The 19,496-nt window shown below is 34.5% G+C and overlaps 1 protein-coding gene across 1 annotated transcript; it reads right to left on the bottom strand.

Moving 5' to 3' along the window:
* Nucleotides 1-464: 464 nt before the first annotated feature.
* On the bottom strand, nucleotides 465-18,993 carry tapt1b (transmembrane anterior posterior transformation 1b). Its single transcript, XM_058786103.1, has 14 exons — nucleotides 18,779-18,993; nucleotides 15,866-15,996; nucleotides 15,283-15,401; nucleotides 13,053-13,215; nucleotides 12,840-12,975; nucleotides 12,372-12,469; nucleotides 12,129-12,198; nucleotides 11,855-11,935; nucleotides 11,659-11,768; nucleotides 7,725-7,784; nucleotides 7,420-7,488; nucleotides 7,091-7,167; nucleotides 4,003-4,169; nucleotides 465-3,892 (listed from the first exon to the last, which is right to left on the bottom strand). Exons 1-14 carry the CDS (start codon nucleotides 18,963-18,965, stop codon nucleotides 3,660-3,662), a joined length of 1,701 nt encoding a protein of 566 aa, XP_058642086.1. The 5' UTR covers nucleotides 18,966-18,993; the 3' UTR covers nucleotides 465-3,659.
* Nucleotides 18,994-19,496: the final 503 nt, after the last annotated feature.

Here is a 19,496-nt window from a genome sequence, read left to right as displayed (position 1 = left end):
GGATCTTAACAAACTTTCCTTTTGGCATCTTCATTTTTAAGGTTCTGTATGGTTAAGTTTGTGTGTGTGTGTATATATACCCACACACACCAATATATATATATATGTATATATATATATATATATATATATATATATATATATATTTATTTCTGGAGTTACAGGCATGCAAACTTCAAATAAAAAACTTGAAAAGTGCTTTGTCCCATTTTTGAGTGGTCACCATTGGCACATAACGCAACAAAGATTACTAAAGTCAACCGATTTTACTAATAGACCTACCAATCTCTGTGCAAAAATAACGTAGATGCTCTCTAATGTTATTTTTACCCCTGTAATTGAACTCCAAACCTTGCCATTTTGACCCCCACTACAAAATAGTGGATTACTCCATAAATATATGTGTTAATCTTTATTCAGAAAAAAAAAAAATATTGACAAAGTCAAAAATTTGAGCCAGGGAAGTTTTTGAAATTCGGTTGATTTGACATATACAGTATTTTACAAGTTTATTTGTATATTAATATTTATGTTATTGTATGAATAGTATATGACACTTTATATATATATATATATATATATCAAAAGTGTGAAACTATATGATATAATATTGTAGTTAATAATCGTGTTTTTATAATTTTAGGGGGGTGAGCACTGGAACATTATACAAATTAACATCTGGTGTCTTATGAAACACTAAATGAAAATGTATATTAGGGATCCACTGTAAACAAACAACAACAACAACAAATGTACAAAACAACAAAACTTTAATTAACACAACGCCCTGATTCCTCTCCCCAATTCTGTCTCTGAAACATCCCATACAAGGGACTTGACATCGTCTTTCCTCTTCAGTTTCTACAGGAAAAAAAAAGTTTGTAAGAACCTTGGATGCTGAAGCTGATCTGGGTACTAAAACACACTGAAAACAACAAACTGATATTGACCAATGAGAAACAGCAGCAGTATGGATAGAACTTGAATGGTCAGATCTTTTTTTTTTCTTTTTTGGTATTTCCAAATAGATGGATTTAAGTATGAATTAGAAAGGATCTGTCAAGTAAAATCATCCTGTTGAGTACTGATTCATATCCAGTACAGTCAAGCTTTAGCCTCATTTTAAGAGTCCAAAGGTGACTGAATCTATGGGAATGCACAGGCAGTTACATTGAAAACCACAACAAAACCAAACATTTGCTTATAATGGTCTCTTTCTTTCAAAAATAAGCAGAAGTATTTCTAACAACAGTGTTTCAAATGCAAAAACAATAAGAAATGCTCTTTGATATCATTTTGGCAGTTTAAGTCAAGTGAAGAGGTTTTGAAAAGTGTGATTCAGAGTTTGCATTAGTTTGATAACTGAGGGTAAACAATTCCTTGGCATAGTTGATATTTTTACTTAATAAATTTCTAAACGATAAATTAAATCTGAAACTGAGCACCTGAATGACAGCCTTATGACGATTGTCGACATGCTGACTTGAATGTAAATTGTCAGATTGAATGCCACCTTAACGATATTACAAAGCAAAGCAATTACAGCCACACATTTGTAATACAAGAAATACAAATTCCAAAATCAAAAATGAAAATAAAAAAATAAACAGAAATACAAAAAATGTTGTCATTGCGAAAAAAAAAAAATTTATTCTAACCTCCTGTACTACTAAGAAACATCACAAAAAAATACTTTTTAAGACAGTGTGGTCTGTTATGCAAAGAAAATGTATAAAATATTATTTTTTATGATGAAAAAGCACTCTAATGAATCTATAAGTAGGGTTGGGAATCGAAAATCAATTCCAATTCCAGAATGTGGGCATCTTTTATTTTTAGCGAGCGAAAAGCGGCTGTTAAAAATGTATTTGTCTTTGAATCATTCATTCAACAGATTCACTCAAAAACACTGATTTATCCACTAATGAAACAAGTAAATCTTGAGTGAGTCACTAAATCATTCCATTCAAAAATTCCATGAGATTTTGTTTAGTTGTCTAATATTTTTTCTTCAGAATTGTGAGAACTACATCCTCCATTTTAAAAAAAATAAATAAATAAAAAGTCTCAATTTATCCAGAATCGTGCAGCTCTAGTTTGCACACAAAAAAACTCTTTAATCGAGTCCAGTTTATATGTAGCCGGCTGATTTTTATTCATGGTATTCATCAGCAATTAAATGTTTTTCAAAAAGAGACACTAAATAAATACGTTTGATATCTAAATGTGTGACAATTTTTTTTAAACCACATTGGAATCGAAAATGGGAATCGATAATAAGAATATGAATCGGAATTGAAATTGATAAAATTCAAATGATACCCAAGCCTATCTATAAGCACTATTCATGATGCATTATTACTAATCATGGTCTTTCACAAATGACACAGTTAACTGATAAGTTGGTTATTATGAAGCTCACTGTTGTTAGCTTACATTACTGGATTCTGATATTGACTTGTTAAAACTGTTTATTTGGGGTCAACAGGCCTTTTTTCAATACACTCAAGATATTAGCAAAAAGTTGTATATTCAACTTTGCTTTGGTCAAGATTCTGACTTTTGGAATGTTGGTAATTGACTATTTAGCATCTGCTCCGAACATCAGCACCAATGTACGACTGTTCATCTGATATGCTACTCTTGGTACAATAAGATGCACAATAAGAGCTTGCAGAAAAAAAATAAATAAATAAAAATTCCATCCATCCTTAAAAGGAAAAATTTTAAATCCTTCATTCTAGCTGGCAAATCACATTATGCTACTGTACTTCAGTTTTCTGATTCCATGCGACTGTCTTGTAAAAATCTATGATTCTTTCATTCAGATGCTGACTTACAGAGCACTTCAATCAATCCACATATCACAAGCAAGCGTTTCATCACAGTATCACAATATCCTTTTAAAAGGTCATTACCGATGAAAAACACACTATTTTTTGTCACTGGAAACCCTGCATTTAAACTGAAATTAGCAACTCTCTTAAAAATATAAATAAATAAAATAGTAATAGGTGTTTTAGCCTGCTGTCTGCTTTCACTCAAAGATAAAAAAAAAATCTGCGGAACACATCTGTAATTACATTTCATGAACATGATAATATTTCAAAACTAAAAGCCTTTTGAGGGAAAGGGACATTTTTAAATAGAGAAATTATGAATGAAGCAAAAAAAACAAGAATTTTTGACATTTGTTTTGGAGCACTGTATATTACATTTTTTGATTATTTGAATCATTTACTATTTTTTCCACAAATGTATGGAATCTTCTGAGTATGTAATTTAAGAATATAATCCATCCCTTTCTCTCATTTTCTTAATTGGATGGCCCCTTTAAAAGGTAAGTACAATGACCATCAGACCAAGATGTTCCCTGCCGTCCAAAGGTGACCTTCGCTGGTGATCTTGAAAGCGTGGAAATGTCACTGGGTCATTCCAATTGGTTAAAACGGTGTGTGTTTGTCTGATTGTCTGTGTATAAGTGTGTTTAAGTCTTAAATAAATTAAGTGCATCACTTATTAATAAATATCCTGCAGTTTCTCGCTGTCCCATTCCAACGAGCTCAGGTTCAAATGTCAAACAAATCAAGCTGGCAGAGAGGGCGGGCATTTCAGTGCATACCTGGCAACACTCTTAAACTTAAGGGTGCGCGTTAATGTCAGTCGATACGGTTACCGCAGATAGTAAAGCGGTCAATCTCCAACAAGTCTTTTTTGGGCGCCCTGTGTTTAAGTTCAGTATCGTCCTGAATAAGGCTTTTCTCTTCTGATTCATCTGGTGTAGTGAGGAACTGATCTGATTCGCTGGTGGGGATCTGAGGGGCGGGACATTCATCCCTTTGGGTGGGTTGAGTGGTGACCGATGCAGACATGCCCTCCTCCGCTGGCTCACCTTCAGAGGGGTATGGACACAATGGACTAGTGAGAACAAAACCTTGACTCTGCAAACTATTATCAGGGATCTCTCTATTATGTGGGTCAGAAGGTGTGCATGTGTGTTACCTGGTGGCTCGCGTGTGTGTTTGGTACGGTGGGCTCTGCTGGACACTCTGCTGGGAGCTGCAGAGGGGGGATTTTGAAACAGCTTCTCCTCCATATTTGCCTCTTTCACATACATACAGGATTTCCCCAACAACACAATACTGTTCAGCACCTTCAGGGTGATCATACTGAATAAACACACACAAACACAGGCTCAGCGCAATATTTAGAACATATACGCCACTGGTCAAATTTTAGGATCAGTTAATTTTTTGAAAAAGGATTCTTATGTTCAACAGAGTAAAAGAGTAAAACCGTTATATTGCAAAATATTATTGGACTAACTGTTTTCTATTTTGATATATTTTAGAATGGAATTTATTCATGTCATGGCAAAGCTGAATTTTCAGCAGGCATTAATTTAGTACTCGGTAAAAAAAAAAACATTTAGCATTAATATCCCAGTTGGAAACGGTTGTGCGGCTTAATGAAGCATGGAAATACAGTTTCTTTTGATGAACAAAGTTTGAAGGACTTTTCTTATTTGAAATAGAAATCATTTGCAACATTTTAAATGTCTTTGCTGTCATTTTTAATTATTTTAATCTAGCCCTGCTAAGTAAAAGTATACATTTCTTTAAAGAACAACCATAGTGATGCCAACCTTCTGAAAATAAAAAAGAATATTAAAAAGTTGGTCACACTTTATTTTAAGGTCTAATTCTCACCATTAACAACAACTTTTGCCTAATACTCCTAATTTACTGCTTATTAAAGTAGTTTATTGGATAGAATTAGGGATGTAGAATATGGTCATGCAGAATATGTGCTATACAAGTACTAGTAAACAGCCAATATGTTAATAATAAGCATGCTAATAAGCAGCTAGTTAATAGAGTTGGTCCCTGTACTAAAGTGTTACCAAAAAGTTTATTAAAAATGTGAACTCATACCCCAGGTAGAAGAGCACAACACAAACAATGGACAGAGAGCCCTGGATCTTCACTGAGCTGGTCACCACCCGGATCAACTGTCAATCACATACTACATGAGTATAAATGTTCCTTCATGGTAAATTGCTTTAGAAGTTTTGAAAAATATAGCTAATGTAAATAAATGTCAGCTGTCAGTCTAACACAGTCACTTTAAGTGTTAAATAGAACAGTAATGCATGTTAACAAGAGCAGATTATTGCAAACAACGGATTTATGTTTCTGCCTATAAATTGTACTGTATGACAGATTTAGTATTGTGATTATTATGAAATAAGGAGGGAGGTTACCAATAGAGCAAGAGGAAGAGGAATGAAGCCCATCCTCCTGGACACACTGTCACTGTAGTCTGTGTATGCCTGGAAAACACACACAAATATCAGCATCTTATTAATAAAGCTGGACAAAATGCTCTTCAAATTAAATCAATGTAATTAGAACCATGAACAAACAAGAGACAAGTAATTTATTGAAATTAAAATAAATCATTTTGATACATAATTTGACATACTGACATAAACGTTTAGACGATTATTGCTTTATTGATTCTTGCTGCAAAGGGATTTCTGATATGATAAAATGGACATGCACTTACATTCTTCTGTCTGCTGCTGACCAGATCAAATGCCAAGCTCGCTCTGTATTCACTATAGACCTGCACACACACACAGTTACAAGTAATGATGACTTGCAGTTCAGTAATTCAAGAGTCAAATATTAAATTATTAAATTAAAATATTCAGTGAAAGATTCATTAGAATGATTCCATCAAAAAAGTATTTTTGAATAATTCATTAAAGAGCCAGTTCATAAGAGTTATTCATGTAACGGACTACTCAGGTTGCACTGTATGTTTGTGGTCCTGGCCCTTTTAGCTCATGACATTCAATTCAGACTGTAAACTCACATGGTGGTGCAGAAAACACTTATCTTATAATAAATAATCTTTTCTCCACTATCTGAGCCCTGACTAACTGACAGACTGACTAAGTTAATTAATGTCAGAGGGTCGAGCAGCTTTACATAACCACGTTCTTTAGCCATTGGATGTTGTAGGACAAATGGATTTACAATCCTTCCCTGTCTTATCACTTTTAATAGTCTCTGAACTAAACTTCAGTAGCAAAAATATTTGCCAAATCTAATTCCCTTTTGTGAATGAATTCAAATCAATGCCCATTCAATAAATCAAATTATAAGTATGATTCAACGAATTGTGTCAGCGCTAAAAAGTTTACTGAAGTAAATAAAAGTAAATATTGCTTACGGCATGTTATTTTCATAACGGTGCATATAAATGAAATGATTAAATATCACTCTCACTTTTGTTCATTTAATGAAATATAGTGGGAAAAACGAGCCTTGAGTATTAAACATGCGACTATAAAACATGTGAATCTACACTCCTATTTCAATTTTTTAGTTTGTTTGTTTTTGAAAAAGTCTTTATGATTAAACATACAGTTAAAACAGTAATATTGTTAAATATTATTATAGTTCAAAATAACCGCATTCTATTTTAATAAATTTTAAAATGTAAATTATTCCTGAGATGAAAAAGCTGAATTTTCAGCAGGCATTAATTTAGTACTCGGTAAAAAAAAACATTTAGCATTAATATCCCAGTTGGAAACGGTTGTGCGGCTTAATGAAGCATGGAAATACAGTTTCTTTTGATGAACAAAGTTTGAAGGACTTTTCTTATTTGAAATAGAAATCATTTGCAACATTTTAAATGTCTTTGCTGTCATTTTTAATTATTTTAATCTAGCCCTGCTAAGTAAAAGTATACATTTCTTTAAAGAACAACCATAGTGATGCCAACCTTCTGAAAATAAAAAAGAATATTAAAAAAAGTTGGTCACACTTTATTTTAAGGTCTAATTCTCACCATTAACAACAACTTTTGCCTAATACTCCTAATTTACTGCTTATTAAAGTAGTTTATTGGATAGAATTAGGGATGTAGAATATGGTCATGCAGAATATGTGCTATACAAGTACTAGTAAACAGCCAATATGTTAATAATAAGCATGCTAATAAGCAGCTAGTTAATAGAGTTGGTCCCTGTACTAAAGTGTTACCAAAAAGTTTATTAAAAAATGTGAACTCATACCCCAGGTAGAAGAGCACAACACAAACAATGGACAGAGAGCCCTGGATCTTCACTGAGCTGGTCACCACCCGGATCAACTGTCAATCACATACTACATGAGTATAAATGTTCCTTCATGGTAAATTGCTTTAGAAGTTTTGAAAAATATAGCTAATGTAAATAAATGTCAGCTGTCAGTCTAACACAGTCACTTTAAGTGTTAAATAGAACAGTAATGCATGTTAACAAGAGCAGATTATTGCAAACAACGGATTTATGTTTCTGCCTATAAATTGTACTGTATGACAGATTTAGTATTGTGATTATTATGAAATAAGGAGGGAGGTTACCAATAGAGCAAGAGGAAGAGGAATGAAGCCCATCCTCCTGGACACACTGTCACTGTAGTCTGTGTATGCCTGGAAAACACACACAAATATCAGCATCTTATTAATAAAGCTGGACAAAATGCTCTTCAAATTAAATCAATGTAATTAGAACCATGAACAAACAAGAGACAAGTAATTTATTGAAATTAAAATAAATCATTTTGATACATAATTTGACATACTGACATAAACGTTTAGACGATTATTGCTTTATTGATTCTTGCTGCAAAGGGATTTCTGATATGATAAAATGGACATGCACTTACATTCTTCTGTCTGCTGCTGACCAGATCAAATGCCAAGCTCGCTCTGTATTCACTATAGACCTGCACACACACACAGTTACAAGTAATGATGACTTGCAGTTCAGTAATTCAAGAGTCAAATATTAAATTATTAAATTAAAATATTCAGTGAAAGATTCATTAGAATGATTCCATCAAAAAAGTATTTTTGAATAATTCATTAAAGAGCCAGTTCATAAGAGTTATTCATGTAACGGACTACTCAGGTTGCACTGTATGTTTGTGGTCCTGGCCCTTTTAGCTCATGACATTCAATTCAGACTGTAAACTCACATGGTGGTGCAGAAAACACTTATCTTATAATAAATAATCTTTTCTCCACTATCTGAGCCCTGACTAACTGACAGACTGACTAAGTTAATTAATGTCAGAGGGTCGAGCAGCTTTACATAACCACGTTCTTTAGCCATTGGATGTTGTAGGACAAATGGATTTACAATCCTTCCCTGTCTTATCACTTTTAATAGTCTCTGAACTAAACTTCAGTAGCAAAAATATTTGCCAAATCTAATTCCCTTTTGTGAATGAATTCAAATCAATGCCCATTCAATAAATCAAATTATAACTATGATTCAACGAATTGTGTCAGCGCTAAAAAAAGTTTACTGAAGTAAATAAAAGTAAATATTGCTTACGGCATGTTATTTTCATAACGGTGCATATAAATGAAATGATTAAATATCACTCTCACTTTTGTTCATTTAATGAAATATAGTGGGAAAAACGAGCCTTGAGTATTAAACATGCGACTATAAAACATGTGAATCTACACTCCTATTTCAATTTTTTTTAGTTTGTTTGTTTTTGAAAAAAAGTCTTTATGATTAAACATACAGTTAAAACAGTAATATTGTTAAATATTATTATAGTTCAAAATAACCGCATTCTATTTTAATAAATTTTAAAATGTAAATTATTCCTGAGATGAAAAAGCTGAATTTTCATTGTTATGTTGATTTGGTGCTCAAGAACCATTTCTCTCTTTTTTTTTTTTATTATTATTTTCAGTTTTGAAAACGTCTCCATTCTAGCATAACCTCAGTTTCATCCAGCTGCTAAGCAGATGTCCTCCATAGACAGCCCACTTGCCCATGCCCAAGAGGAAGCCATACCTTGTGTGGAGTGGGCTCAAACCCCTAAAGGGCATTTAGAGCTTTGAGAGCTGTAAGATGGAGCTATCACATCAACAATCCAGTTAGATAGTCTCAGCTTTAAAATAGGCTGGCCTTTAGTGTGGCTGCCAAAGCAAACAAAAAGCTGCTCTAAAAGGTCTAGAGCGCTCAAAATAAACACGCAATGCGCATACAAGACATAGAAACTGCAAAAAGAGTATCTCCTGTGGCTGGCTCTTTTGGAGTGAGAACAAACAAAGTTAAAACCTGGGCTCTGAATAGCTTTGAGAGCACCTTTATTTAACTTTGCAGTCACCTGGGCCAAACTGCATGCAGGATTCATGCACAAAGCGTGCATGTCCCCAACTCACTTATACCTGATGTGAGTGCAAGTAAGAGTAACTGTCTTAAGGGAGAATGTGTTTAAGGTAGCTGACTGAAGTGGCTCGAATGGTGAGCCTGTTAAAACTCATAGGACCAGAGCTAGATCCCAAGTTGGTACCCTGGAAGGGCAGGCAGGATTCAGCTTCTTGCACATTTCAATTTTACCATGAAAAGCAGTTATAGTGTCTACATACATTTTAAGCATAGAAGTATGGCCAACATCTAAGGGCTCTTGTAGAAAAGACAGAATAACTGATAATGGACCATTCACAGGGTCTGCTTCACAAGCTCTCGAAGACTCTCCATGACTCTCCATTTATGGGCATAGAAGCGGCTCTTGTCTCAATAGTACTCAACGCGCACTGCAGAAGTGCATCTGATGCTGGTGTGCTCCACTGAACGGCCAAACATGCAAATTCCACAACTCTGTGTTGGGAGTGCCAGATTGAGCTCTCAGTGGAATAGCCCAACAGAACAGATTCCTTCTTTTCCCTGATCTTGCACACTACTTGATGTAAGAATTTCAATGGTGGAAATGCATACTTAGTGTTGACTGTGTGTAGGAGAATAACAGTGGACAATGAGTGTTCTCTGCTGATGCTAAAAGATCGACTTCTGCTGCTTTGAATATGTTCCATATCATATCCACTTCTTAAAATGTAACCTCAACTCCTCGAGGACTATCTTCCTGCCCTTGACAGCATCGCAAAGGACTTCCCAGCCCATGCTTGATGCATCCATCGTGATAGATTTTTCATCTGAATAGCTGTCCCATTATCACGCTCTGTTTATATAGAGCTGTGCTTTTCCAGGGAGCTATAGCATCCAGGCATTCACGTGTCACAAAGATGCACAATAGACCCGTGTACCAAGCATGAAATGGGACAGAGGTTTTTAGCCAGAGCTGCAGCGGCCACATAAGAAACAGGCCTAGCTGACATACTGTGGAGACTGCAGCCATCAGCCTGAGCTGTGGAACAGCTTAAACACAAAGACCTTTTTTACTCATCACCAGCAAAAATGTCATGCTGCATCTTCCTCTTCCTCACAGGACATTCAAAAACGGTTTTCAGCATTATTTGATAAACAAAAAGGTCAATAGAACAGCGTTTATTTCAAATAGAATTATTTTGTTAAATTGCAAATGTCACTATTGCTCAATTTCATGCAACCTTGCTGAACTTTTTTAAAAATAAAAGCAATTGATAAACAATTTAATTTACCATTAAGATGCATATTGAATATGGTAAAATTGCTAGAAATTATCAAAAAAAAAAAAAAAATTGCTAGCGTCCGCCTCTAGGAAAGATACTGTACGAGAGAGAGAAATGTGTGCATGTGTGCGCCCTGCTGTGACACTAATCTTCCGGCCTAAACTAAGCAGATCTGTCTCTAATCCCTGCCAGTAACTACACTCCTCTTTCTGTCATTACATATCTCTCTACCCCCCATCCACAGTGTATTTTGCCTGCTCTGCCCCTATTTTTTTCATATTTTCCCTCTTTCAGAAACATGTTTAAGGACCGTTTTGTTTGAAGAGTCACTTATCTTTCATCTTATGAGTATGTCAACAGTAGAGATGCCCTGCACTGGACAGAATGTGTGAAACCATCCCCACTGCTAAAGAGAGTTCCACTGCTGGCTCTGTGTGTGCTGATAGATTTGGGTCAGTGGTTCTGTCAGGGTTATCCAAGACACTGAGAGCGGTGCTGATTTTCAGACACTCCCAAAGGAAACCTGTCTCTCTTTGTAAAGACTTCCTCTTGACTGGGACAGGTTTTTTTTTTTTTTTTCTTTTTAGACAAGAAAGAACATTCCAGAATGGGGAAGCCCTTTGGTTTAAATAGGTCATGTCACAGTTCTCAAGTTGTTTTTCTTTAGTTTATTCTAGATAAACGTATATTAGTGTCTTGTCATTTCAATAGCATCAGGTAAAACCTTCCTTTTAAAATAAGCCCACAATCACTATACTGAATTCAAGTTACAGGATTTCATTTTTAGTTCATTCAATGTTGTTCATATCTGAACTAAAGTTGTCTCAATACATTAGAAAATGTATAGCTCAGACAGAAAGTAGTGTGTATTTTTTAGCTTTTAGGTTTTGTTATTTAATTTTATATTATTAAATATTATTATTTATGTTATTTAATTTTGTTTAATATTACACAAAAAAATCTAAATACTAATAGAAACAGAAAATAGGTCTTTTAAACTAGAAATATTTCACAACATTACAGTATTTACTATTTTTTGATCAATATGCCAAACTTTTGATGTAACCACAATTTCAACATTTTGGTTCAGCTAATAATACTGGTACAATACATATTATGGTAGTTACTCAAATATTGTATCTACAATACTACCTTTTGAAGAATACAACAATAATTTGAACTCACATCTGCTGTAATGTCATTAAACTTTGTGATGAAGGCATGTTTGACAACATCCACTGCAATCTCTGAGGCAATCACCATACAAACATCAGGAAACAATACCCATAGATGATCTATAACCAATAAACAATGATTAGTATACACATCAATGTCATGTATATGCACAAACTTGGAAATGAGTCAGTTGTTAATTGGATACCTGGATTCCAGGAGAACTGCTCCATGTTTCTGAGACAGACGATTAGTAAGAGTGTGTAGTTTGTAAATCTTTCTTTAATGTCTATAGTGAAAGACAGAAAGGAACAGTGAGGCAATTCATGAGTGACAATTTGAGATATATATATATATATATATATATATATATATATATAGTTAATGAACACACACACACACACACACACACACACACACACACACACGCACACACACACACATACATACATACATACATACATATATATATATGGACCTACCACTGTTGGACATTTGGAAGAGGTTGTTTTTCTCAAATTTCTTGAATACGCTTCCTTTGATCTCAACAAACTATATAGAGAAAAAAACATACATCAATATAAACCCCACAAAAGGAGGCATGAAAGTGTGTGTTCCTTCATGTAAGGTAATATACAGCAACTAAGATACAGAAATTAAGGTCATTTGTCGTGTATTTAACCAAATAAACAATGTTGCCATCAAGGTAGTTTGCTTGTACTCACATTATTAGACATCATAATGGTGAGCAGTGACTTGTTGTGTGAATTGAAAGCCACGTTCAGAGTAGTGGCCTGAACCATAATCAGAATGGCATGTAGAACTGGATTATTAATTAAGGAAAGTTATAACCCATGACTGATTGTAATAAAGTCAAATATGACACAAAACTTGAATTAACTAATAAATAATAAAAATCAATAAATACAACTGAGCAGTTTAAGTGTAGTTAAATAGATTTCATGCAGAACTTGAAACCTTTAGTTTTGTATTTATTAGTGTATTCATGTTTAGTATTAATTTTACTCACACTTTATATTAAATATATGCAAAAACATTATAAATTAATTCTAATTATATTTATTTAAATTCTTAGTATGAATATTTAATTATTGAAATCTATATAAAATTATCTTTATATACATCTAAATATGACTATTTGGCATTTGAAACAAAGCAAGTGTGAAGGATACAGACGTAGAGAACAGCCATGAAGAAATGTGGGATGACTCCTATATGAGCTCTTTTTCTTTCTTTAGGTTCAGTGGCAGTCCAGTACAAAGCATCCAGAATATCCTGACCGAAAGATGAAAACAAGCGATCTGCCACCTAGAGGAGAAACAGAGAGTTTTCATTTGACTACTGCTAATATAATAGCAACAAATATGAGTATTGTGATACTGTACCTCCAGCATGTTGTAGATGATGTAGAGTTTTATGACAGACTGACCCCGGATCAGGTGGTACATCATGGAGTAATCCACATAATGCATCATGAAATAACACAGAACCATGATGAAACCCTTCAGAACATCACACACCTGAGCAGGCTGCAAGATACGAGACCCACTGCACACACACACATAAACGAAGAAAAACATTTTCAGGTTAAATTGGCTCCATAGACATTACACAATGGAAGAGTAACTGATTATAATCACAACGCAGTTCTTCTATTAGATTTTCTTCCACACACAGCCACTGGGTTAGTGATCTTGTGTCACATGCTAAACACATGACTTGTGCTAGGGAAAGATCAGCAGTGTAAATGTACCCAAACACACACATAGCATTAAAATATTTAGTATATTTGAACTGAAACAGTTAATTTATTCTAAACTGTTATAATAATTGAAATATTTACAAAGACTAAGTGTAATTATTTTCTCTAACAACAATTCCGATGCATCATTAAATATGAAACAATTCATGATTGATTAGTTTGGTATGACACATAATTATTTACATAAATATACTGAAAGCACAAAATGTCATTAGAAAGACCAAGAGCAGCAATCCATTGTTTTGGATTATTGACAAAACCAATATAACAAGCTTTACATTCACAGGCTCAAGAACTGGATTTAGATAGCTATTTACACAGAAATGCAGATTTGATTGTGTCAAAGTGCCTGTCGGGTAGAGCATGTGCATTGGTATTTTTGTATAAATGACCTGAGCTCTTTAAAAAATAAAAAAAATAAAATAAATAAATAAAATAAAATAAAAACACAACGTTACAAAACATTTCTATTTTAAATAAATGCTGTACTTTTGAATGTTCCATTGTCATGGTTTCCACAAGAATAAATTGGCAGAACTATTGATAATAAGAAATGTTTCTTGAGCACCGAATCTTTAGAGCATTAGACCAGCTTTATATTTAAAAAAATATATATATATATTTTTTTTAATGTATTGAAATACAAATATTATTAGTTTGTAATTTAGCATTCTTTTTTTGTACCTTTTAGGAAAAATCTAAACTTTTAAATGACAGTGTATTTTAATATACTACTATTAAGTGTTTGCTACTAAACAAAATGCACTCAGTGTTAGTATTTACACTGGGGTGCTAACAGTATGTATAACTATTTACTCTAACTGTAAATAGAATCTACATTGCTTCTGCCAATTATATTTTGTACAAGAAATGTCGTATAATATATTAGGTATTGTAATGAATGCACTGAAGTTTCATTATCAGATGCATTTTACAACCCTATTTACAATATATTGCATTATTATTAAATTGCATTAAGTATTGTTTCTCCTCCTATCACAGCATTCACTTGTTGAACGTGACCACACTGCCATCATGTGACCGATCATGCAAGTACACCCTGAACACTGAAAGAAGAACAGGAGAATTCTGGGATTTTAGTAGTCCAGGGTGAAATCAAATCACAACAGTGCAAAATTAGACAGCTATGGCAACCGAAGCCTAGTGTGTGTGTGTGTGTGTGTGTGTGTGTGTGTGTGTGTGTGTGTGTACCTGCTTTTCTATTCAGGTGGGGACTTAAACCTGAATACACACAGACTCATGGGGACTTGTGTCACGGTGGGGACCTAAATTGAGGTCCCCACGGGTAAACAAGCTAATAAATCACATAGAATCAAGTTTTTTGAAAATCTAAAAATGCAGAAAGTTTCCTGTAAGGGGTAGGTTTAGGTGTAGGGTTGGTGTAGGGCAATAGAAAATACGGTCTGTACAGTAGAAAAAGCATTGCGCCTATGGAGAGTCCCCACAAGGATAGCAAACCAGACATGTGTGTGTGTGTGTGTGTGTGTGTGTGTGTGTATATGAATGTGTGTTTGAACACAGCCGCTGCAATCATACCAGCACGGGTGTGTGTGCTTAAAGCAGCTGCAGTCATTTTTTCTGCATACCTGCTCTTTTTGCAGTAGGGGCATATACTAGCCCTGCAGGCAGAAGAATATACAGTGAACAGCAGCTACACCTATATGCACAATCATTTTGGGCTTAAGTGTGTGTGGGTATTTGTATGTAATAACAATGAAAGAAAAAGTTGGACAGCTCAGATGTTTCAACCTGTTAGATTATCAGAATATTATGAAAGTACTACTTTTGGGAATATTCCTCCACGCATATCCTGAGAACAGCGTGCATATTACCTGAGGCCGCAGCAGGGCAGTGTCAGCAGTCTGATCAGGGCCAGCAGCACTCTGAGGGGCAGCAGAGTGAACACGTACAGAAACACATCCAGACACAGGAAAAACCCAAACATCATCAGCTACAGAGAGAAAAAGAGAGATCAGGGATGTGGTACAACTTACTTCAAATGCTCCAAAATTACTAAAAAGCACCATTAAGTTTAATAAAAGTAGTAGATAAAACTTGCCGATGGTAACTTAACAGTCGCTGGTAGACATTAACTTCTACAGTACTTTTTTTTATTCCATATTATTCAAGTCAATGGCTACCAGCAACTGTTTGGTTACCAACATTCTTCAAAATATCTAATTTTATGTTTAACAGAAGAAAGAAATTCATAGGTTTGGGGCAACTGGGTTTTATTATTGGATGAACTATCCATCCAACTATCCTGACACAAAAACACACACACACATCATTATTTTTGCATTTCTGTTTGGTGGCAGATAAATCAAACATCAGGTTTAATGCACAGAGTAATAAAGGATACTGTACAGAAGAGTGCATGTAAGTGTGTATGGACTATGCATTTGTGTTTGGTACCTTCTCCAGTTCTTTTGGAATACGCAGGCAGGTATAGACCTTCTCTCTCCGCTCAGTGTATTTGGCCTCATTATGTTCCAGAAAATATCCTCTAGTCAACTCAGCACTAATAAACCTTACAAGAGAGAGATCTGCACACAAATAAACACACATGAATGTGTCGTCCAACACAATGAAGCCATTTTACTCATTATTTAGCACTATCCTTTAAACACAGACATGTAAAGGATAGAAGCTCAAAACCTGTGAGTGTGTGTGTGTGTGTGTGTGTGCGCGAGAAAAAAAGAGGTTGAATAAACAAGTGTACCAGCATTAACTGCTGTTCATTTCTTTCATATACACACAGCAAATAAACATGTACCATTATAAAATACAGAGAGTTACAGTGGTAAGCTAAAGTGGGTTTCAGAAGTCTCCTCTAGTGAAAATGCTGTAATAAATAATTATTTAAGATTTCAGAATTTAGTTTTCCAATATAAGATACTTTACATTTTAGATAATTTGTTAATTAAAATGAGTAAATTAGCAATTTACTTTGAACTGTGCTCTATTTTTATGCCTGTTTTAAATTGAATGTTTATTTAGTATGTTGTTTTCATTGACACAATAATGCAGAGAGGTCAAAACAAAGCAAAACAAAACAGGTATTCATAAATAATTCATCTTTCTTTATTTTACGTTTAAAAGATCAAATTTAAATTGAAATGAAACGCAGTAAAAACTTTGACTAGGAACACAGTTGACACAGCTGTGATAGTACACACTGGTAACACACTTGATTTACAGCAGAGCAGATCAGTGGCATAAATGTTCTATTTAAGCAGAACAGAAAGTACTGGACTGTTTTTAGGGCATGTTTATGTTGACCTAAGGCCGAATGTGTTGTGATAAGGGCAAGACAGATGATCAGCACACATTGTGAATGAGTTCTTTGGCCAACAAACACATTACTTTCTATTTTTAACAGTAATAGAGAAGGATAAACTTGAGGATGGACACACTAAATGGGAAAACAAACAGAGAGTGGCCAGAAAGAGCGAGAGAGCTACAGAGATAACAGCTTCTCTTGTGTGTGTAAGTGTCTTATAACTGGGTTGTATGACAAAGTGACTAAATGTATCATCCAATGACCATGACTTCATGACAACCCCTAAAAGCTTGTGACAAGAAGACCTTATCAAAAGTAAAAAGAACAGAGAAAAGAGGCCCTCGGTTTCATATATGTGACCCTGGACCACAAAACCAGTCTTAAGTGTCAATTTTTCAAAATTGAGATTTATACATCATCTGAAAGCTGAATAAATAAGCTTTCCATTCCATGGTTTGTTATAATCAGACAATATGTGGCTGAGATACAACTATTTGAAAATCTGGAAATTGAGGGTGCAAAAAAATCTAAATACTGAGAAAATCGCCTTTAAAGTTTTGATACATTTATGGTAAGAAATTTACAAAATATCTTCATGGAACATGATCTTTACTTAATATCCTAATGATTTTTGGCATAAAAGAAAAATCGATAATTTTGACCCATACAATGTATTTTTGGCTATTGCTACAAATATACTCCAGCGACTTATGACTGGTTCTGTGGTCCAGGGTCACATATTATGTCCATTTAAAATGAGGCAGCTTGGATAAATTGACAGCCAAAGCCCCTTTTTGGCAAAAAAAAAAAATTATATATATATAGAGAGAGAGAGAGAGAGAGAGAGAGAGAGACTTGAAGTATCACTTGACATTTTAAGTTAATATTTAAATAATTTAACATATTTGCATGTTCATGATTCTTGAATGTTGATTTATGATCACATGACATGCAGGTAAACAACTAAAATGTTTTGATTTTGATAGTTTTCTATTAAAATTACTTATTTATTTTACATTTCCATGATATAATTATCAGCTTTTCATCTATTCACAACCCCCCGGAGTTCCTTCATCAATCCCAGGGGTTTGCAAACCCCAGTTTAATTATATATATAATTATGCTGTTGACCCTGCTCCTAACTTAACTGTACCATGAAACCTGTCCCTAACCTTTATTGTTTGCTACCTCGACAGCAGCAAAAGTGTTTTGCAATACAACATGCACCTATCATTTTTTATTTTATTTTTATGACATAAATACATGAAGTGTAACCCACAATCTTTATTTATTTATTTTTCTGCAGGAACCCTGCTTTATACTAAATTGCATTAATAACCCATTAATATCCCAGTGATTCAAGCACATTCACATATGAATATGATCTCTCTAAATATGCATGTTAAACATGATCTGTAATTATTGCATTACACAATGTTAACAATTAGAGTTACTGTTCCTAAGCAACTTCGTGTAAACAGATCTGACACATCAGCTTTATTCTCACTTATAACACTAGCAATTTTATTAAATTAATATAAGATATAATGTCCCTTCATTTGTTGAATAAACGCCACTGCAAACGCATAATGATGGTGATGACCTCGGGAAAGAGGTTGATGTAGCTCTGCTCTTTATTTACATCTTCACACCTGATCAGCTGTCTTGATCCTCACGCTTCTAAAGTTAGTCTCATTATACAAGAGGCTGAATGTGTCACATGAGCCACACTGGTGTTTATGGTACCTTAAATAAACCGAGAGATACTGAACTATCTGATCTCGATAAAGATAAATAAGCCCTAGTGACTGATGATGCTTCAGACAGTATTGATGCATTGAGCTCTATGTGTGTGTCTGTATTTAAACGAGCCTGGCAGTGAGCTGCCCACCATACTAGACGGTATTTTAGCGCGTTTATATCAAACACTGTTTACCAAGACCATCATAATGTGTTTGTTAGGATGCCCATACATGCTGTCTAGACAGCTTACTAGGTTGAAAACAGTGTTTGCAGCGCACAGAGCCGCTGTCTGTCACTCTCACCTGACACATTGCTCTTTCTCTCTTTGCATTTCGCCTTCCTCTCGTAAAATCCCAGAGTTTCTGTAAGGTCTGACGCAGCGGCTTTCTCCGTCTTTTGGACGCCGCTGAAGAGTCGTTTCTCCCTCTCCTTATCCTCATTTTCAGTCTCGTTTTCGTCCGCAAGACCAGTCGCTACTGAGTCCGCCATCTTCCCAGCAGACACAACATTCAGGCGTCACGGCATACGTCACTAAACATGACTACAATTCCCATAATGCAGCTGGTCAACCCCTCTAAAATATGTTTAATGATTTTATACTTCTTATATCTATTTTGACCGTTCTTAGGTGATAGAAACATTAAGAAATTAGTAACGTTAAAATATGGATTAGGATGTATTTAGAGGTACTTAAGAAGCCACGTTCGGATTATGTGTGAAAAACAACAAAACGACTTCTCACACAACAACAAAAAGAACAGAATGCTTATGCAGCTCGAGCACAGCTGATAGAAGCAGCCAGAACAGAAAAGCAACTTCTCATCGTCAAAATAATAATATATAATATAATAGAAATTCACAAATGTTAAAAGGGAAGTTCACCCAAAAATGAAAATTATGTCATTATTTATTCACCATCACGTCCTTCAGAATCTATACTTTTGAGAAATGTCCCAGTATTTTTGTTTGTTTGTTTGTTTTTTGGTTTGCTTACCGACATTTCTCAAAATATATTTTTAT

Source organism: Onychostoma macrolepis, chromosome 01 (assembly GCF_012432095.1).
Source record: "Onychostoma macrolepis isolate SWU-2019 chromosome 01, ASM1243209v1, whole genome shotgun sequence".
Classification (NCBI taxonomy): Eukaryota; Metazoa; Chordata; class Actinopteri; order Cypriniformes; family Cyprinidae; genus Onychostoma; species Onychostoma macrolepis.
Note: the sequence above shows the minus strand (reverse complement) of the source record. Positions and strands in the feature narration are given on the sequence as shown.

Bases quoted from the DNA above. Each gene is read 5' to 3' on its own strand.
- tapt1b (XM_058786103.1), bottom strand. From the start codon at position 18,965: ATGGCGGACTCAGTAGCGACTGGTCTTGCGGACGAAAACGAGACTGAA. The intron at 12,470-12,839 runs GTATCCTTCACA...TTAATAATCCAG, and splicing joins CATGGCTGTTCTCTACGTCT to TTCTACATGCCATTCTGATT. The intron at 4,170-7,090 runs GTATGAGTTCAC...GTGTTTATTCAG, and splicing joins GTTGTGCTCTTCTACCTGGG to TATGATCACCCTGAAGGTGC.